Consider the following 22,654-nt stretch of genomic DNA (forward strand, 5'->3'; position numbering starts at 1 on the left):
ACCATTACCTGGTATTTTTAACTTTATCAACCCCAATCCAATACAGGAACCTTCCCATCATCTCTCCAGGGGGTCATACTGAAATCTGGGCAGCAATGCGCAGGCGTTGGAGGGATGCGGGTCGACAGGAGGCGGGGAAGGAGGCGCAAGGGGGCGGGGCGGCGCTCAGCCAATAGAAATGGCGGACCCGTGGAAGCACGTGGTCCGTCGTGCCGTTGAGGTGGTGAAGGAGGCGCGGGTGGAGCGCGCACGTGCGTGCGAGCCGTTATTTGCCGCGAGATGTCTGTCGATCTGCACGAGTGGTCGGGCCCGCTGGCCCTGCATGAAGTGGAGGAGAAGCCGGGCCAGCCGCTGCACGTCAGCTATGGCGCGGTGCAGATCGATGATCTGGGCAAAGTGCTGACTCCGACGCAGGTAACCGGACGCGGTGGGAGTCCGGGCGGCGTTGGCGCAGGGCTCCGCCCGTTCGGGGTGGGAGCAGCAGCTTCTGGAAGTTAGTGTTCAGGGAGGGAGGAGAAAGGGTCAGGGTGACTGCAGACTTCACGGAGAGAGAGAGAGAGATCTGACCGTTATGTGCAGAGAGAGCTTCTCTCTCTCTCTCACTCGGCTGCAGTTAAAACCGCATTTGTGTTTTTATTAACAAAAGGTGGGTGTTTGACGGTCAGCTGGTTCAGTTTCCCAGCACAGTTGGCTGCAGTACAAACTGCGTATGTTTTGCTGCAGCTGTCTGCCATCTTGCAGCCTGTCCTCTTCCCCGAGGGGCTGGCGGAGAGGAAAACCATGCATTATTTCTTGGCTCGGAGGTCTGCCGCATGACTTCAAGAGTTTACAATTATCGGTCATTCCTAAGAGCGGAAGTTTGGGTCGGGATTCACTCCTAATTCTCCCTGACCCAGCACAAGTTTAGAGACTGTTGCCCTGAACGAGAATGATTTGGGGATTCCGGTGTTGAGCTGGGGTGTACAAAGTTTTTAAATCTCTCAACACCAGGTTATAGTCCAACAGGTTTAATTGGAAGTGCTAGCTTTCAGAGCGCTGTTCCTTCAACAGGTGGTTGTGCTGATGAGCCACAACCAGCTGATGAAGGAGCAGTGCTTGGAAAGCTAGTGCTTCCAGTTAAACTTGGTGCTGTGATTTTTTTTAAAAACCCTGAACGAGCATAGCTGTGTAACCTTTCCATTCAATAGGATCAAACCAGTTTTTTAAAAAACATTCTGACCACACTGAGCTAAAACAATGTGCTTCCAAGACCTTTACATAAATCATTAGCAGTTGTCATGATCTTAGGTTGTTTGGCCACCCTTAAATCCTGTAACTGTACAATGTGACCCCATTTTTTTGATTGCTGAATTTTCTTATCTATTATAACATCTTGCATAAGATAGCAAAGATAAGTGGGAAAACTGAGGACTGGGAAGCTTTTAAAGAACAACAGAGGATTACTAAGAAGGAAATATGCAGAGGAAAAATGAGGTATGAAGGTAAACTGGCCAATAATATAAAGGAGGATAGTGAAAGCTTTTTCAAGTATGTGCAAGGCAAAAAAATGGTTAGGACTGAAATTGGGCCCTTGAAGACAGAAACAGGGAAATATATTACAGGGAACAAAGAAATGGCAGAAGAATTAAATGGGTACTTCAGATCTGTGTTCACTGGGGAAGACACAAGCGATCTCCGAGGTAACAGTGACTGATGGACCTGAACCTAAGGGAATCTGTATTTGCCAGGATTTGGTGTTGGAGAGACTGTTGGGTCTGAAGGTTGATAAATCCCCGGGGCCTGATGGTCTACATCCCAGGGTACTGAAGGAGGTGGCTTGGGAAATTGTGGATGCGTTGATGATTTTTCCAGAATTCGATACATTCGGGATGGGTACCTGAGGATTGGAGAGTGGCTAATGTTATACCACTTTTTTTAAGAAAGGTGGGAGAGAGAAAGCAGGAAATTATAGACCATTAGTCTGACCTCAGTGGTGGGAAAGATGCTGGAGTCTATTATAAAGGATGAGATTACAGCACATCTGGATAGTAGTAACAGGATAGGACAGAGTCAGCATGGATTTATGAAGGGGAAATGGTGCTTGACTAATCTTGAGTTTTTTGAGGATGTAACTCCTGAGGATGGACGAGGGAGATGCAGTAAATGTAGTGTACCTGGACTTTCAGAAAGCTTTTGATAAAGTCCCACACAGGAGGTTAGTGAGTAAAATTAGGGCGCATGGTATTGGGGGAAAGTACTAGATTGGATTGAAAATTGGTTGGCTGATAGGAAACAAAGGGTAGTGATAAACGGTTCCATTTCGGAATGGCAGACAGTGACCAGTGGGGTACCGCAGGGATCCGTGCTGGGACTGCAGCTTTTTACAATATATGTTAATGATATAGAAGATGGTATCAGCAATAACATTAGCAAATTTGCTGATTATACAAAGCTGGGTGGCAGGGTGAAATGTGATGAGGATGTTAGGAGATTACAGGGTGACCTGGACAAGTTAGGTGAGTGGGCAGATGCATGGCCGATGCAGTTTAATGTGGATAAATGTATGATTATCCACTTTGGCAAGAACAGGAAGGCAGATTACCTGAATTAATTCCATTGAGGTAGTAAAGGGGCAGTACAGAGAGATCTGGGTGTTCTTGTACACCAGTCAATGAAGGCAAGCATGCAGGTAGTGAAGGCTAATAGCATGCTGGCCTTCATAACAAGAGGGATTGAGTATAGAAGCAAAGAGGTGCTTCTGCAGCTGTACAGAGCCCTGGTGAGACCACACCTGGAGTACTGTGTGCAGTTCTGGTCGCCAAATTTGAGGCAAGACATTCTGGCTATTGAGGGAGTGCAGCGTAGGTTCACGAGGTCAATTCCTGGAATGGTGGGATTACCTTACACTGAAAGACTGAAGCGACTGGGCTTGTATACCCTTGAGTTTAGAAGACTGAGAGGGGCTATGATTGAGACATATAAGATTATGAAAGGATTGGACACTCTGGCAGCAGGAAACATGTTTCTGCTGATGGGTGAGTGCCGAACCTGAGGACACACCTTAAAAATACGGGGTAGACCATTTAGGACAGAGATGAGAAACTTCTTCACCCAGAGTGGTGGCTGTGTGGAATGCTCTGCCCCAGAGGACAGTGGAGGCCCAGTCTCTGGATTCATTTAAGAAAGAGTTGGATAGAGCTCTCAAAGATAGTGGAATCAAGGGTTATGGAGATAAGGCAGGGAGCGGATACTGATTGGGAATGATCAGCCATGATCATATTGAATGGCGGTGCAGGCTCGAAGGGCTGCATGGCCTACTCCTGCACCTATTGTCTATTGTCTATTTTAATAAGGCAAACCACAGGAGGACTTTCCCAGTTAATAGTTGGGGCCCTAAGAAGTGTTGCTGAACAAAAACCTAGGCTGAATAGGCTGGAGCATTGGGAGGCTGAGGGGTAACCTTTAAAAGGTTTATAAAATCATAAGTGGCATAGATAGGGTGAATAGCCAAGGGCTTTTTACCCAATGTGGGGAAGTCCACAACCAGAGGGCAGAGGGGAAAAATTTAAAGGAGGACCTGAGGAGTAACTTAGTCATGTAGGCAACTGTCCATGTATTGAATGAGCTGCCAGAGGAAGTAGTGGATGAGGGTGCTCTTGCAATATTTCAAAGGCATCTGGACAGTATATTAACAGATGGTTTAGAGGGATATAGGCAAAATGCTGGCAAATGGGACTAGGTCAGATTAGGATCTCTGGTTGGCTTGGACGAGTTGGACCAAAGGGTCTGTTTTCATGTTGATGATAAAATATGCATCCATTCAATGTGCTAATCTAAATTCTTGTGCAAATAATTGAGTTCAAAGGCTTCCTTTTAAATAACTTGAGTCTAATATAAGTTTACTTTTCCAGCACCTTTTGTATGTCTGATTATAAGTGCATTTAAATTGTTCTTGGCAGGTACAGAACCGTCCGGTCAGCATTAACTGGTCTGGATGTGATCCAACCAAGCTTTACACTCTGATTTTAACTGACCCTGATGCTCCGAGCAGGAAAATACCAAAGTTTAGGTAGGTAGCATAAGGGACGTTCTTGATCGTTATTCTTTGCCTACAGTGAAAAGGTTGAGGGTGAGACATTTTCATAATTCATATCTTGTTAGTGTGAAAAGTTTCACTCCTTATGTATATTAAATTCAATCTATATTTTAGTAATTCGAGTGACTCATTTGGTCACTTAAATAAAATAACTTTCTAGTGGACATATTGTTTGCAAGATGTTCAGAAGAATTAAGGACATCTGTTCTAAGTGTAAATAAGGTGATGACCTTTGTGGAATGTGTGGCAATATTCTTTCTCATGCTGGGGGCTGGAGGTGTATATATTTCACAACTGGATGTCAGAAACAAATTATGGTTATATAGAAGACTCTTCAAACATTTTCAATAGGAAAAGAACTTGTAATTTAATAAGTTGAGTGGCATATGCACGTGAAAGAACAATCCTGATACATTTTCATGTATACCAAACTGAGTAGATTAGAATTTGAAGCTCCATTCCCCTGGTCTTGACTGTTCTGGAATATGAATGTCTCTCTACCCTTGCAGGCTAGGAGAAAACAAAGGCTAAAAGTGACATAGCAAGGAAGTTGAAAGATGCTCATGTGAGTGACAGAAAACATTCCTTTGTAAATTACATTCACCGACTTGAAGCGTTCAAGGGACACAAACAGGATGGAAGCTGGCGGAAAGATTAACCTTTTCTGGAAAGACAAAACACAGCCAGAAACCTTAACCACCTTACTGTATATCAAAGAAGTGTCAGAAATGACAGTCAGACCCCTTGGAATCCTAGTAGCACACAAACCCACCAACACGCTCAAACAAAAACTAACAAACTTCAGACCCAGTACAAGCCATGGACAAAACCAGCGTCATCTATAAAATTCCATGCAAGGACTACCACAAACACTATGTAGGACAAACAGGAAGAAAGTTAGCCACCAGGATACGTGAACACCAGCTCGCCACAAAAAGACACGACCCCCCCCCCCCCTCTCCCTCATAGCCCTACACATGGATGAAAAAAACCCACCATTTTGACTGGGACAGACTAAGCAAAGACATGCCAGAGAATTCCTGGAGGCCTGGCACTCCAACCACAACACCATAAACAAGCACACAGATCTAGATGCCATCTATCAACCCCTCAGAAAACAAACAGGAAATGACGTCACCACAAACCCCAGGAACCCCATCCAGGAGAAAGATTTAAATAGAAAGCAGGAGACAACTGCTTCGCTTCACTTGGAGGTTGCCACTTATAATGATATCTAGCCAGGTAATGAAACATCTGGATATCAAACCTACAGCTCCAATGAGCAAATCTACACCCTAAACCTCAACCTGAGCTACAAACCTTGCAAAAACCTTTGGGCGCAACACGCTACAACTGGCCTGAAGATGGGAAAGGAATGCTATCCGAGTGTTCCACCTGCGAACAACTGTACTTCCTGCATGAATGTTTAAGAAATCAGGTACTGCCAAAATGTCTCCAATATAAACTGCCGATTTTTAAAAACACCTCAAGCCAGAAATTTAATAATAAAACAGCTGCAGAATGCTCCGAGAACTAATCAATGATGCTCACCACAGACTCTGAAAATACAACCGGGAAATTGCGTACCAAAAACTTATTCAAACAAGCAACAAATCAAGAATAGACAGATGCGGTAGAATGAGCCACAAACACCAAACAACGACAAACACAGATAAAGATAAATTGGGACCTGAAGGAAAAACTGGACAAACTCTCAAAAGACAAAACCGATAACACAGGCATGAATAAAGAACTTATCAGAAACAGAAGCGGTACTAGTTATAAATTTCAATTAGAGATGCTGACAAGAAGGGTTTCCTAGCGGCATTAGAAACCACATTGAAGCACAACAAACTATCAGACGGTTGCACCTACCCCTGAGCCGAAAAAGGGAAGGAAACAAACTGAACACAAGAAAAAGCCCTAGAAAACCTCAAAGACCAAAACATCGTTGTATTACCTGCAGACAAAGGTTGGCTCACAGTCATCCTGAACAGAAGGGTCTACATAGAGAAAGCCAATGCACTACTCGCAGACACCAACACCTGCCAACAGGTGGCATTAGACCAAACCCCACAATTGGGAAACAAAATTACATATCTCCTAAGAAAATTACACTAAAACAAGACATAATTCCAGAAAATGAAACCCGACGGGACCAATACCCCACAGTTCTACAGACTACCAAATATCCATAAACCAGGAGCCCCCCTCAGACCTATAGTCTCACTACCCGGAACACTAACTTACAGACTGGCCAAAGAACTACACGCAAGACTGAAGTACCTAGTAGAAGAGTCACAACACTCCATCCACTCCACCCAGGAATTCCTAAAAATCATCAAAAACACCAAAATGGAGGAAGACGAAACAATGATCTCATTCAATGTAACAGCACTGTTCACCTCCATCAACATCGACCTAGCAAAGGAAACACCCTCCACACTTTTTTAGAGACCATCACACACCCCAACCACCATCAATCACATTACCAATGAAAATATCATGAAGTTAGTGGACCTGTGCCTCACCACCCACTTCACTTTCAACAACATAGTCTACAAACAAACCAATGGCACACCCATGAGATCTCTATCAGGATTCATAGCAGAAGCGGTAATGCAAAGGCTAGAACAAACAGCCCTACCAAACATCAAACCAAAAATCTGGGTTCAATACATAGGTGACACCTTTTGTCGTCATTAAAACAACAAGATAGAGACACTTGACATCAACACCCTCACAGACATAAAGTTCACCAAGAAGGAAGAAACTGACAACAAACTCTCACTTCTGGACATCGCAGTAGAAAGAAAGGACAAGGGAGAATTACAAACCTGCGTATACAGAAAACCGACAAACACTGACCAGATACTCAACTACACAAGCAACCATCCCGACACAAACTAAGCTGTATCAGAATATTATTCCGACGAGCCACCACACACTGCAGCACAGACTAACTTCAAAAAACAGGAGAACCATCTATATGGCATATTCAAGAAGAACGGATACTCAAAACAGTGTGCAGATTCCTCAAGAACAAACCACGACAAGCAGACAAAACATAGCCAGAAACCCTAACAACCTTACCATATAATAAGTTTCAGAAATGACAGGCAGGCTACTAAGACCCCTCAGAATCCTAGTAGCACACAAACCTACCAATGCTCTCAAACAAAACTAAAACTTAAAAGACCCAGTACAACCCATAGACAAAACCAACGTCATCTATAAAATTCCATGCAAGGACCGCCACAAACACTATGTAGAACAAACTGGAAGAAAGTTAGTCCCTAGGATACGTGAACACCAGCTAGCCACAAAGACACGACCCCCTCTCCCTCAGCTCTACACACGGATGGAAAAAAACATTTTGACTGGGACAACACATCTATCCTGGGACAGACTAAGCAAAGATATGCCAGAGAATTCCTAGAGGCCTGGCACTCCAACCACAACGCCATAAACAAGCGCACAGATCTAGAGGCCATCTATCAACTGCTCAAGAAATGACCACCACAAACCCCAGGAACCCCATCCAGGAGAAAGATATAAATAGAAAGCAGGAGACAACAGCTTCGCATCACTTGGAGGTCACCAGTAGTGTTACCTAGCCAGGTAATGAAACATCTGGATATCAAACGTACAGCTCAGCGAGCAAACCTACACCTAAAGATTAACTCTGGTCTGATTTGAGTGAACACCAGCATGTCATGGATTGAATGTGTTCCTGGGAGCTTGAGATCCACAAATGTTATGAATTTACCTTTGCATTCTGGGAATGTAAATGATTTTAAATAGGCATTTTGCAGGATAATGCTACTGGACATGTTAGCTGAGCAAGGTTACCTCATGACGTTTTGCACACTGTTTAGATGAATCCTGTTACGTATGAGCCAAAGCAATTGACCATCTGGCCTGCTTGATCGAGGGTTTCCACTTTGTGCATGTACTTAATTAGTCAAGTGTACTCAGACCTGTCGATGAGTTTCTCTTCTGTGACAAACTTTGCCTTTTTTTTGTAATTTTTTAATCCCAAATTCTGTATAGAGACAGCTTGTTTGCAGCAATAAGGGGAGTAGTCTGAGAGCTCTTGAGGGTAAGAGCTGGCACTGCTACTTTATCAATGGTTTTAGAACCTGAGCACAAGCCTGGCTTGTAGTGGTGTAGTGTAACTGATGCCATTGATAGATAAATGTAATAACTTATACTCTTCCTGACAGTTTAGTTTTACATTCCAAACTACCACAGTACGATATCTGGGATGAACTGAAAGAGGCTTGCAGATTGAGCCCATCAGGGATTCCCTGAGCTGTCTTGAACATAGTTAATACTATAGGAGTGTTAAAGTACATTTATTTGCTTATAAAGGAATGGGGTGCTTTCACTTCAGTTATATAATCACTCTTCTCCAGCTTGCTTCTCGCTATTGGCTCCAGAGCAGTTTATTTTATATAAATTTCCTATGTTAAGGCTTGGATTAGATTTAGATTAGACTTAGTGTGGAAACAGGCCCTTCGGCCCAACAAGTCCACACCGACCCGCCGAAGCGAAACCCACCCATACCCCTAACCTAACACTACAGGCAATTTAGCATGGCCAATTCACCTGACCCGCACATCTTTGGACTGTGGGAGGAAACCGGAGCACCCGGAGGAAACCCACGCAGACACGGGGAGAACGTGCAAACTCCACACAGTCAGTCGCCTGAGTCGGGAATTGAACCCGGGTCTTCAGGCGCTGTGAGGTAGCAGTGCTAACCACTGTGCCACCGTGCCGCCCTAAAGGATTACATGTAACAGCTATCGCATATGAAGAACAAATTGAAGTGCTTATTAGAAATGTATTGTACAGTCTAAACTTGTGGTGTTAGGATTCATTTCTAAGACTTGAAAGTAGCAGTGGAATATTTTAGGGAGCAGGTTGCCTACTTTATGTACTTTTTGAATAAGAAATGATCTGATAGTCTAACTGCTGTTGTCAGACTGAAATTTGCTGTCTGAGCTGGTGGATTTGTTCGTCACCATGCTAGGTAATGTCATCAATGAGCCTCCAGTGAAGCTCTGTCCTGCTTGCTATTTTTCTCAGTTTGTTGTGATGGGTGATATCATTTTCCAGCTGTTTGAGAGATAGGTAAATGGGGTCCAAATCTGTTTGTTAATAGAGTTTCAGTTTGAATGCCAGGCCTCTAGGAGTTCCCATTACGTGCTTTTGTTTAGCCTGTCCCAGGATGGATGTATCGTCTCATTCGAACTGGTGTCCCTCTTCATTGTACTAGTGATAGTTGGTCATGTCTTTTGGTAGCTACTTGGTGCTCACGTATCCTGGTGGCTAGCTTTCTGTCCATTATAATGTTTGTTGCAGAGTATTTTGCATATGATGGTCATTCTGCTGGTTTTTCTTGGTGTTTTAAATGCATCAGTACCTATTTCAGTGTAGTGGTAGGTTTGTCTACCATAATGCTTAGGGGCTGGAGTAGTCTGGCTGTCATCTGGGATGTCTGTCTGGTAGTATGGCGAGTGTCTCTGGGCATGTTCGTTTACGTCTGTTCTGCAGGACTATCAGGACTGCGGTTATCAGGTGCCTGTTGTTCCTGAATACGTTAGTGTTTTTTTTCTCTGCTTCTTGTAGTTAGTTCCTGGGTGCTGCAGTGTTGCTTGTTTTTAAATGTCCTGATGCATCTCAGTTTGTGTTTGGATGATTGCTCCTGTAGTTGAGTATCTGGTCAGTGTGTTGCTTTCCTGTAAAAGCTGGTCTGTAGCTCTCCATTGACTTTTCATTCTACTATGATCTCCAGGAAGGGGAGTCTGTTACTGTCTTCCTCTTTGGCAAACTTTATACCAGTAAGGATGTTGTTTGTGTTTCTTCTAACTTTTTGTTGCATGTCGTGATGACAAAGGTGTCATCCACGTAGCGGACCCAAAGCTTGGACTGGATTATGGGGAGGGCTGTTCATTCTAACCTCTGCGTGACTGCTTCTGCCAGAAGTCCTGATATTGGTGAACACCCGTCCTGTTGACTTTATTTGTTGATCTTGTCAGTTGTGAAGCACAAGCCTACTATTTGAGGATGCTGTCAGGTGTTTGTGCCCTTAGTTCGTCCAGCAGTGAGGCTAGTGTTCCTTTGGCTAGGGTGATTGTTTTATTACTGTGAAAAGGGCTGTCGCCTCGAAGGAAATCATGATCTCATCATCCTCTATCTTGGTGTCTTTGTTAAGGAATTCCTGGGTTGAGTGGCTTGAGTAGTCTTCTAGGTGTTTCAGTTTGTTGCGGTTTCTTTAATAATCTGTATGCAAGTACACTGGGAAGTGAGACTATGGGTCTGTGTTGCAGGGTGGTAGGGGAACTTTGTTTATGTACCTTTTGACAATCTGTAGAAACTGGATATGTTGGATCCTTCAAGTTTCATTCTTTTTTGGAGGTCTGTTTTAACTTAGCCCGTCTTGTGTAGTTTCCTCAAGGATACTGTAATGTGGCTTTTTAGCTGTGGCTTTGGGTCTGTTGCCACCTGTTGATGGGTATCTGCACATGTTTGCTTTTGCAACGTATTGTTCTGGTCAGGCTGGTCACGTGCTGTTTGTCTGCAGCTAAGACTGATTTTTTCTGTCTTGAGTCCTTCCAGGGCTTTCCTTTCCATTGTGTAGAAGGTGTTCCCTCCTTTTCTTTCTGCTTAATGTATTTGCTACTGTCTGTCTGATAGCCTGCTGGGTTTCTTCTCTGGGTCCTGTCTTTCAGGGGGCACTCTAGTACTGCTAGGAAGTCCCTTTTTTTTAATCCATGTCCTTGTGGTTATGTGCTCTCCACACCCCACTTGTTTGCTGTACTTCCAACAGTAGATGTTGAAATGTTTTTAAAAAAAAACTGACATGGTTCCCAAACAATTAAATTTGTTCTTTTGTTTTAGGGAGTGGCACCACTTCATTTTAATCAACATGAAAGGAAATGACATGAAAAGTGGAGATATTCAGTCTGACTATGTTGGCTCAGGTCCTCCGAAAGGAACTGGTGAGTCTATTAATTTGTCAACACAATTTTAATGAGCTATGTTAATTGGTATTGACATCTTGTTGCAAATTTCAGTTGAAGTATTCCCAAACTTTCTGCAATGCATTGCACCCGACAACACAAACTTCTTTTTACTTTCCCCTTTCAAGTGGAAGAAAAATTTAGTGTGCTACTTCCCCAGACTCCAAATAATTTTAGTGAGTTTGGAGGAGATTTGTAGCTCAGGTTGAGGTCCTAGGAGTAGGTTTGCTCACTGAGCTGGCAGGTAGGTTTTTAGATGTTTCGTCACAGTACTAGTAACTTCAGTGGGACTCCAGATGGTGGTATGGCCTGTTTTCTATTTGTTTGGGTTTCCTTGGCTTGGTGATAGCACTTGCTGTGATGTCACTTCCTGTTCTTTCTCAAAGGGTGGTAAAAGGGATCCAAGTGCGTGTTTTGTTAGTTCTGGTTGCAGTGCCGTGCTTCTAGGAATTCTCGTGCGTTTTTGTTTGCTTTGTTCTAGGATGGATGTGGTGTCCTTCCTTATCGGTATGTAAGGATACGGAGTAGGTCATGTCTCTTTGGCTAGTGGATGTTAATATGTCCTGATTTTGTCTTTGTCCATGGGGAACTTCAAACTACTAGTATGCTCTCATACAGATGATGAGGAAGGACACCACTTTGACTGGGACAACACATCCATCCTAGGACAAGCCAAACAGACACGCACGAGAATTCTTTAGCATTCCAGTTAGATTGCCATGCTTCTATTAACAAACACATAGTAAATGGAATCCAAGTCAATCACCCACACCCCCTAAAAATAAACAGATGACGACAACCCAAGGAAACCTAAACACCAGTAGAAAACAGGCCTTGCCACCAGTGCTTCATCTGGATGCTCACTGATGTTACCTAGTATGGTGACAAAACATCTGAAAAAGAACCTTCCACCTCAGTGAGGAAACTTGCATCCAAATTTTCTTGTTGGAGTGTGGATCTAAAGACCGCTCTAACAATTCACTGCATCTTGAACTGAAATCTCTATTTGACTGGACATTCAATTAATAACTTGCAATTCTTTTAAAACACTTAAATTATCCATGGAAACTTGAAAGTAACACATAGTACTGAGCTGTATATAGAGAGAGTAAAAACTTGTTGACAATCCTGAGGGAGGATAATGAGATGGAGAGCTGTAGAACAATATTCCAGCCTAGGCATGTAACATTGGGTTGCCAATAAAGATGGAGTAGTTAGAATGGGAGCGTCATAGTAAGACTTGGCATGATGACTAATTCAAATTTTCCAGCACCGCTCTAATTTTGACTCTAATCTCCAGCATCTGCAGTACACACTTTCGCCTAAACATTTGTCTATTACTTCTATCAGCTTTTTTCCCCCTCTGCCTTCTGTAAAGAAAATTTGGACCTAACTTATCCAATCTTGAAATTTTCTATCCCTGGAACCATTCTTGCAATTTTTTTCTGAAGGTAAAGTGGACAAAACTGGTCTTTAGAGCTTTTGCCTTCACACCCTAGCTATCACTGGCACATGACAAGTTTGTGAACTTTATCCCTATTTCCAAAAGTCAGATTAAGTTTGGAATGAGTACTAAAAATGAATGGCTTTTAGGCTTTAGTAGTTTCCTTAAATTAACTAACTGGTTATGCCACAAGTGATTAATTTTAGGTTTCACGCACATTGAGAACATCTTCTATTGACACCCAACATTATGCTTCAAGATGTTGCTGAAGGGGCAGCATATGCATAAGTGGTGGTGTTGACCTACATTTTAAGGAGGGAATTCTGTCCTTGTTGACCAATTGGCAGTGAAGGAACAGCAATGTACTTTCAAATCAATGGTGAGTGGTTTGGAGAGAAGCTAAGCAGACTTGCCAGCACCTAGAGCCAAAGTTATTGTTTTGCAATTTAACACTTAAGTCACATTGGACTTTTCAGGCTAGGTCAAGGGATGTATTAGAAAGCTGGATGAGTAGACTGTAGAAGGGAGAAATGCAGCTGATTTGTAGTGAGTAAAATTTAAGACCAAACTCTCTACTCTTGTAGCTTTTGGGTGGGGTTTAGGGCAAGGTAAAGACTAGTTTTTTTTTGTCACCAAGCTATCTTTGCATTTTAGAATGATTCTGGATAGGAAGTTGTAACAGACAATCTTAGAGTCGGGTAGTGTCTTATCTCAGCCAGATATCAGTCTTGGCCTGATAGATATTAAAGAGCACAAATTAAGCAACAGAATGGAAAAAAAACAAATACAAATCATGGACCTGCCAGTCATACCAAACCTCAAACCATCCTGTAATTTTTTTAATTGCTTCTGTTGATTGCAAAGCTCCACATGGATTAGTTTTAGGCAGTATATCCATGATGGGAATTTGGATGTTTTGAAAATCAGGATATAGCTGTCCATTTTACCTTAGCATTGAATATCCAAACCTTGGGCAATCTTAGTTGCTAGTACAACTATCACTTTCAGTTCCAGCCTTCATAAACTTGACAGTAACTTGCAGTCATGTCATATCTCAGCCAAGCAATTACAGAAGCTATTAAATCCAAATGATAAATCTATGGAACTGATGCTTGAAAAACATCTGAAACTAGCTCACTATTGATTCATGTGTACTGAGCCCCTCCAAATGGGTTATAACACCTAAAGTAGCAAGCACTGTTGGTATCAATGCTTTATTTACACAAATTTATAGACTTTAGACCAGTGACCAGAAAACTTCCTCCTACCTATTGCAGTATGCTGTTCACTGTAGGCACTTACAGGTACAGGTTGTTATGCTATAATGTGACAGATGCAACCTCACTGTGGAAAACTGATAGAGAAAATAACTATTTCCATTGAAAAGAAAGTTTGCATTATCCAAACAATCCACAATTTTTCAGTAACATGAAACCCATACCAGGACAACCTGTAGTGGCACTAGAAACCCTAGTCATAATTTTTCCATTTGCTACCTACAAGGCTCTGCTGTTACCTATTGGTATTGAAGTGTATCTTTGCTTGTTACCACCACTGTGAATTAGTCAAACTTCATAGATCCATTCCTGATTCTAGCCAATAAATTTCCTGTGGATCATGGGAACAACCATCATTCTTGCATGGGATTAACTATACTTTTTTCTACATGATCTTTGTTTTTGCAAGTTTCTTTAACAAAATTTACTTTAGGTCTTCACCGCTATGTCTGGCTAGTTTACGAACAACCTGGGGTGCTGACATGTGATGAGCAGCGTTTGACCAACCGTTCAGGTGATAACCGTGGAACATTCAAAACCGTAGCATTCCGCAAGAAGTACAATATGGGTGCACCAGTTGCTGGGACGTGCTACCAGGCTGAATGGGATAACTATGTACCAAAACTATATGAACAACTGTCTGGAAAATAAGTATAAATTCTTGATACTTCTAGAAAAATAGATTGTCAAAAAAAGTGACAAGTGGATATATAGAGCCTGAAAACTAGTATTATTGATGCTCTATATTCCTTAATAAACATTCACTTTCACAGTTGCATTTGTTTCTTCTTTGATTTAAAACCTCTCTCAGCTGTACTTTGACTTTGTGCCTTAGTTTAATTTGTTGCAGACATAATGATCATTCTTGTTTAAAGGATGCAGATTTAGAAAATGACTAAAGTATACATTGATTTGTTTCCTTCAAGCTATCAACCTACTTCAGGATACTACTTGTCACTAGTATAACAACCAAATCTGCAAAGCAAAGTGGAATATTAACTTATGGTCAACACATTGAACTTAGCACAGAATTTTTTTTTTTGAAATCATCAGTAGATAACAACTACAATAAATCCAATTTTAGCTGCATTAAGATTGAAACTGGTTTGTGGCTTTTAAGTGTGGGCTGTTTCTTGTATTTCCCCACCCCCAGGTAAATGATATTATCTATATTGAAGTATTCTCTTCAATAAAGTTGTAGAAAATCATTTTGTCTGTTCAGTATTAACTCAAATTTTGCAATTTGGGTCATGGTTAAATTGCAAGCTCAGGACAAAAGGCTAAATATAACAATTCTCAAAGTTGTTAATGATCTGCAGGCTTCACCCATCTGAAGAGGAAGAACCTTACTGGGGTTTTGAAAATCCAGTATATTTCATCTACACTATCTTTCCAGTAATTCAAAATTAGTTAATTGTGATTAAAATCAGTGTGAATACCTTTAATTTTCAATTAAAGGCTCAAAATTTTGCTAATTTAAGAAATTAATGATGAGTTAAGACAAATAATCTAGTTAGCCACTGAATTACTGCTCTTAAAGCAAGTTCAGCATACATCTGCCCAAATTGAGGCCTGCATAGGCCCCTCCTTATGAAAATACATTTTTTTTTAGATGGAAATGAACCAAGAAAAACTGCAGCCCCATAAGTCAGATTTACAGGAGCAGTGATTACAGGGTGGAAACTTAGAGGTCACAAAGATGACTTATGGGAAGTTATATAAAACAAGTTATCTTGGTGTAGTCACTTTCACATTTCAAGCCAAGTGGTTTAGGAAAATAAAGTACAAGACTCAAACTCTAATACTTTAAAAGGTTTGAGGGATATAATATCAAGAAACTACCTTTAGTAATTGAGTTGAGTGCAACTGCAGGCATAGGTAAAGTTCTTTTTGTTTGGAAATGTAGTCTGCACATGTTGATGATAGATTAAGAAAAAACAATTTCTAGTACCAGCTGCAACATTAATGGCTTGTACCCAACTGTCTTGTTTTAAATTTCATCATTAGTGTTCAATTTATTAAATTGTGCTTTTTATTTGAAGACATTTTAGTGACATATGCTTTATAAAAAGCAAATAAACTTTGTGCATTAAAAAATTGTTGGGAATGTTTTTCCTTTCAATAAGTTAAAATGTTCATACCAAAAACATTTTTCAAAATAAGCCAGATTTTAATCATAGACTATTACACTTTTCCTGAACCCCAAGGTAACTGAATCAATGTCTCAATGTTGGGATCCACAAATTATTAAGATGTGCACTTTCTTTGGGAAGAATTTAAATGTTCATAAGGTGAAAGTTTCAATTAATTGATTTTCCAATTGGAGAGACTGCTGCAAAATTATCCTAATTTGAATAACACATCTGCTTATGCAAAATTAAACTCAAATACTTGAAGTCATTTTAGGCTGTATAAGATTCTCATTCAGCATTTTTTGAAACTACATCTGAAAGGAAAAATATGACTGCTGATTTTAAGATACAAACTGCTAAAATAACTCTCAACACAGCATGGTGAGCATTTTTATTTACAAATATGATTAAAAGCTTATGTCTGCCTGGACAGTCATGCTATTTTACCTGAAAAAAACTGGAGTGCATGCAATAGTAAAGCAACTTACTGGTTTGTTTTGTAAGAAAATACACAGCTTGGAGTATGAGTAAGCAACATTTATGGTCTAGACAGAAAATTCTATTAGAAGATCCCACTTACAGCCAGGTTTACCTCAGACTGAACAAAAATTATTATAAAATTAATTTGAGGAACCATTAAAATACTTTATGAAAATAAGTAAAAGCTCTCCTGAATTCCATCTATACAATATATGTGATAGTGCCTTGGCCCTATTGTGCTACTTGGGTCCCAGGATTCACATACAGTATGCACATCTGCCACAGCAGAAAATGATTTTTTTTTTACATATGATTAACACTGGACTAGGAAACCCTTGCCAGCATTGCTTTTTAAAACTATTTCCCAGAAGCACTTTGTATGATTGACATGTACATCAAATCTTTAGTATCAAATTATTCAATCTTAATAAAATTTCCTGATGAATAAATACCGAAAGAAAGCTAGCAGCGAGTTAAGATAAGGCTGCAGATATAACATTTGTCTTTCTGCACAGATTTACAAATTAGTTGTAATGCATGATCATAAGCGATGTACATCCTGCTTTCCAATTTCACAAAAGGTATGATTGCACATATATCAATACTGTCTCATTTTAAAAGATGACCAACAAATGGTCAGCGTTCTTGTTAACATTAACAATGGGGCCCTGATAAGGAAATTAAGGACTGTACAGGCACTAGTCCAGAGGTGATGTCTGCCCTCAAGAAGAAATGAGCCCAGGATTAGAATCTGGGCAAAGTTATGGCAATGTTTTTCATCTATAGTCTTCCTTGGGATAGTCCAATGTAAGCAAATTTCCAAACCCAAGTCTGAGGCTTTCCATGTCAAAGCTTTCAGCTTCCCGTCCTTGTCTTTCTAATAAATTTCGTATTCTCTCAGTGCGTTCTTTCTGAAGTGCAGCCAGTTCCTCTTCAATCTTAAACAAAAACAAAGAATGGGGAATTAGCTCAGAAAATTGTCCAGCAACATTTTTCGTGTTCTGATATGCAGCACTGCTAGAAACATTGATTCAGCTTGGATTCTGAAAGTGCAAAGTAACTGCACCTTTTCCTGTGGTATATCATTCAAATAGTATTTCTTCATATGTAAATTCAATGAATAATAGCAATTTACAGGGCAAAATCACACCCAGGTTTGACCTTTATTTCCATATGCAGGCTGGAACATTCCTTTGTGTCCCTGCTCTGCAGCTATAACCTCACTTAGTATTTGACAAAACTTTGTCTAACATGAGTAACTGTGTTGCTCTTTCAGTTATGTCATGGGAACAGCTCCAAAGAAGTTTCCAGCCTGGTACTTTATAGCAATAAAATCAACTATGCATTAATTCTTTTAACGTTGCTAAAAGAAAGCAAATAGAATCTTTTCATCTTGCATTCATCAGAATTTGGAGTCCAGAAACAGACTTGAAAAAAAAAGTTATTTCATATTGTGAAAAAAAGAGAGAGAGTGCTGATTGATTGGGTCATCACTGGCATGAAAAAGTTAACCTTAATTCATGATCTTAATTCTCAAACTAGACAAGTAGATTCTGATTAGTAAGATGTTGTCATAAGGATTGGCAGCTGCCATAACCCCCGCATGGAAGTCCTGTGTATGCATATTCCTTCTTGCCTACATGAGATAAAGATCCTGTGCTTTTATATCTACCTCTGAGCATATAGAAATGCATAAAGCTGTGTTATGCAACTCGTGGCACAGTCTGGATCATTTAATGAATGATTCCTAATAACAGAATCACATCTAAATGGTGCATAAAACTCAAACCTGCCAGTATGGGGGATAATTAAGCAGGATCAACATGCTACGCACTGCAAATGGACAATAGGACGCGCCATTTAATAAGGTTTGCCAGTTGTTGGGACATCCATCATACCAGGTGTCACACCCACACTGAAAAACATCACTTGACCCAGTTGTCTAGTGGGAAGAACATTTTTTTTTGCCTCGATAGCAGTATCCTGTTATTGGAAGATACCACTTTGGACCTACTGCATTGTAACAGTTCATAAAACCTAGCTTCACCTGTTGAAACTTTTGAGACACCTCCTTCAATCAGGAGACTTGGGTTCAAATCGCACCTGCGTCATGAACTGCATCATAAGACTCCTAAAATAGGTTGATTAACACATTCTAGAATATTTCATCCAGTTCTGCTTCTTTCTATCCCCCATTTTAATGTTTCAAAAACAAAACAGGCACTTTCTTTAGAGTTTCCTACATTTTTAACTAATCAAGATAATGTGCAAATTCAGATTAGTAATCTTCTGTAGGTGGGATTGTAATTCAATTAGCTAATCATTTGCCTACATAATTGCATTGCAAAAGGTTCTTTGCACGAAGAGCTGAAATATTACAGATGTAGGTGTTTACAAATTACACATTTTTAGCCTTGAGCATGAACTCAAAATTGACAAAATGTTGCAGTCTGCAACATAATTTGAAATGTACAAGATATCCCCATTTCAAAAACCCTAAAAATATTTTCAACATATAGTCTACACAAGTCAATTTTCCTTTCAACCTCAACATGCTACATTTAAATTAGTAGTCTGCCTCAGATTTTCATCTGATAAATGGAGGATTCACTTTTATACTGAACAGAAATCAACCCATGTCTGTGGGGATTGTTTTTAGCAGTTTAAAGATTGACATATAGGAGAAAGTGATGACTGCAGAGGCTGGAGATCAGAGTCGAAGAGTGTAGTGCTGGATACTCAGGGCAATTTAGCATGGCCAATCCACCTAACCTGCATATCTTTGGACTGTGGGAGGAAGACACAGGGTAGATGTGCAAACTCCACAGATAGTTGCCCCAGGTAGAATTGACGACAGGTCCCTGGTGCTGTGAGGCAGCATTGCTCACCCGAGTTCACTGTGCTGCCTCCATATATACTTCACATGTTGTCATAATACTAGCCTCAATGGTCAAGTGAAGGTCCCTTTGCCTTTCAATATTGCATCTTTATGGTTCAGCCTCAACAAGGTGCGGTTATTCCCAGTGCAAACTGGACTCAAGCTAAATTTTGCTGAATCCTTGTCAATGAGTAAGAGGCAATTTCATAAACATACATGGATTACTAACGTTAAAACATCAAGATGGTTAAATCATGGTTAACAGAAGATCCAAGCATGGCATTCAAAATGCTGTGCCAGATTTCTATACAGTGAAAACTTGGATGATCTTGCGATGCTGAGTGTAAACAAAATTATTTCCTATTTTATAAAGTGAAATGATCTCACAGCTTTCCACATTTTACAGAAGTTTTTGAGAAAATACACCAACTATTGCAGATGCAGTTTTAAATTGAACTGACCTTTTGTTCAAGACGTGCTCTACGCATTGACACCAGCTGCTCAAGTTTTTGGAACTCTCTCTCATGCTGTGCTTCAGTCTGCATCTTAATTTTACTCTGGTAGGCATTGAGTAGCTCCATTTCTTGCTGAAGTTGATGTTTCAGACCTTGGCACTCTGCTTCCTGAGCCTCATCTAGCCGCAGCTAAATTTAAAAAATATTATCAATTCAATTGCACTCATCCAGAAAAGTTAATCACAATACCTCAAAAGAAAGAATAGACATCATCGGGGCGTAATCGATTCTGATTTTATTTTGGAGTAGTTTTCGACTGTGAAGGTAACTAAAGTTCATGAAATCACTGAGTTATGACTGAGGAAACCAAAATATGACTAGTGGACATAGACAGGTTTTCCCAATTGCATCAACATTAAACAAACATTTTTAATAAATTAATAGATATTAAAGCACCTGACTTGGTTTTCTTCACCATCTCTTATGATCTGTAAGAATGACTTGGATTTTTAACCATTTAAATAAACAACCTTGCTCCCATTTCTGTTCTGCATTCCAATAAAGGTTAATGTAAGCTGAAGGAATAGCACATTATTTTCAGAGTGGACATTTTCCCCTTTTCAACCTATCACTTATACCTTTTTTCCCATCTTGGCCACCATTAGCATTTTTGATCTTTTGCTGTGGACACCCTAAATCTGTCCCAATCACTCTTCGTCCCTCTGCATAAAAAGCATCATTTTCCAATCCCTTTCGGTTCTTGAGTGTCATATTGGACACAAACCTTTCACGCGTTTCTCTACAGATGTTGTAGACCTGCAGAGTTTTGATAGCACTTTGTTTCATTTCAGATTTCAATACATACTTTCTCCAAGTCAAAGTTGCAGCTAAAGATACTTGCATGGTTCCAGTTATGCCCATCTTGAGTTAAATGAAACAGTCCTTGTTCTACTTGGCCCCACAACACTTCCTTCAACACATTCATGGCATTGTTAGTGCTGCTTCCTGCTTTCTTCCAGAATCAGAAAAAAATCAGTTTTCCTTCCAATTTATTTCCTTCTCTTTTCACCCCATGGTCCATTTCAGATTCCTTTCTTCTCTTACTCGACTTTAGAGTTTCTACTTCTTGGTATAGGCAATACACCAATATCTACTGTTATCTTAACTAAACATACTCAACCCTGCCTCCTGCAAGGATTCCATTCCATTCTGCTAGTTTATCTGTCACATTTGTTTCCACCAAGGTGACTGATATATTCTCCTTTTCCCTCTACTGAGAATTTCCCCCACGGGGTTGACAAGGTCTTCAACTATGTCTGACCCATCTCCCACATGTCTGCTCTGACTCCTTCCCATCTCTTGAAGGATAATAGGTTTCATTATATTCTCTTCTCACCCTACCAGGCTCCACATTCAAAGGATATCGCCAAAATCATCTCGCCCTTCATACTTAGCATTCTGTAGGGACTGTTGCCTAGAAAAGGTGGTGATGGCAGCCATTCGACCCCTCGAGTATTTCATGGCTGACCCTCAATCTCAATGCCGTTTTTCTGCTTTCTCTGCATATCCCTTGGATGCCTAAAATCTAAACATTTATCTCTTTCTTGAACATACCAGTGACATGGCGTCCATAGCCTTCTGTGGTAGAGAATTCCGCTGGTTCACTATTCTTTGAATAAAGAGATTTTCTCACCTTAGTCCGAAAATGGTCCCCTGTATCCAAGTCTCCCTTGAGACTGTCTCTTCTGGTTCTAGATTCCCTGGTCAGGGAAAAGATCTTCCCTGCATCTAATTTGTTCAACCCATTTGGAATTTTATGTAGGTTTCAATCAGATCCCCTCCCAACCTTCTAAACTCTAGCAAATACAGGCCCACCCAAACCAATCTCTCCTCTAAAGTCAGTCCTGTCATCCCAGCAATCAGCTTAGTATACCTTTGTTACACTCCAAGTGCATCATTTTTTATGTTAGGGAGACCAAAACTGCACACCTACTCCAGGTGCAGACTCACCATGGCCCTGTATAACTGCAGTAAGAAATCCCTACATCTGAACTCAAATCCTCTTGCAATCCAACATACTATTTGTCATCCTAATTGTTTATGCCAGCTGCCTGTTTTACTTTCATTGTACATCCACACTTTCTAGACTATTACCATTAGATAATATCGTTTGTTTTTCAAAGTGACTTGACATCACTGCTAACTCTTGCTCTCACTCATCATGTCCTCTTCTTAGGCAATTGCAGAACATGCGATACTTGCCCATTCACCCCTCCCTTCTTTGTGTAGGACCCCAGATATGTTCCAAGTGAAGTTGTGTTTTACTTGCGCCTCTTTCAATCTAGTCTATTGTATTTGCAACCAACATGGTCTCCTTTACAGACTTGGTGACTGCTTCATGGAACATTTGCACTCCATCTGAAGGAACAACTTGGACCTTACAGTTGCTTGTCATTTCAATAAACTGCCTTTTTCCTATACAAACATTTCCAATGGATCTGCCACAGTGTTCCAATCAAAATTGGAATATGTAGGAACAACACATTTTTGCGGAGGTACTTTATAGCCTCTAGGACTCAACATGGAGATCCACAACTTGAGCATGACCTGGCCTCAGTTTATTTTACACCCCCCTACCAAACCCCGAACTGTGTCTTGTTGACTTTGCTTTCAGCAGAGTGGACTTGCATTCTCTTATTCACACTTTCTTTTATATCCATTTTACATCCTGATCTCTCCTTTATCACTAGTATCCCTTTTAATCTGGGCACCCTCAATCAGTTTTCCTTTTTCTTCCTACCCCTCTGTCTGCAGCATAAACCATTTTCTAGCCATTTCCAGGTCTGAAGAGTCATATTAGACTCAAAACATGAACAATTTTATTC

At 40.6% G+C, this 22,654-nt stretch overlaps 2 protein-coding genes across 8 annotated transcripts in view; one reads left to right on the plus strand and one right to left on the minus strand.

Annotated features, from left to right (window-relative positions):
• The first annotated feature begins 202 nt into the window (after nt 1-202).
• pebp1 (phosphatidylethanolamine binding protein 1) lies at nt 203-14,599 on the plus strand. The gene is made up of 4 exons (XM_060844033.1): nt 203-414; nt 3,939-4,048; nt 10,982-11,082; nt 14,258-14,599. Exons 1-4 carry the CDS (start codon nt 280-282, stop codon nt 14,473-14,475), a joined length of 564 nt encoding a protein of 187 aa, XP_060700016.1. The 5' UTR covers nt 203-279; the 3' UTR covers nt 14,476-14,599.
• Nucleotides 14,600-16,478: 1,879 nt separating this feature from the next.
• The window catches only part of taok3a (TAO kinase 3a), a 114,835-nt gene continuing 108,659 nt past the window's right edge, over nt 16,479-22,654 (minus strand). For all 7 annotated transcript variants that reach the window (XM_060843710.1, XM_060843706.1, XM_060843711.1 and 4 more), the window contains 2 exons: nt 19,776-19,958; nt 16,479-17,374 (listed from right to left, as the gene is read on the minus strand). In XM_060843710.1, coding sequence (XP_060699693.1) covers nt 17,213-17,374; nt 19,776-19,958 — 345 coding nt within the window. In that variant the 3' untranslated portion in view covers nt 16,479-17,212. The remainder of the gene's footprint in view (nt 17,375-19,775; nt 19,959-22,654) is intronic.

Source organism: Hemiscyllium ocellatum, chromosome 24 (assembly GCF_020745735.1).
Source record: "Hemiscyllium ocellatum isolate sHemOce1 chromosome 24, sHemOce1.pat.X.cur, whole genome shotgun sequence".
Classification (NCBI taxonomy): Eukaryota; Metazoa; Chordata; class Chondrichthyes; order Orectolobiformes; family Hemiscylliidae; genus Hemiscyllium; species Hemiscyllium ocellatum.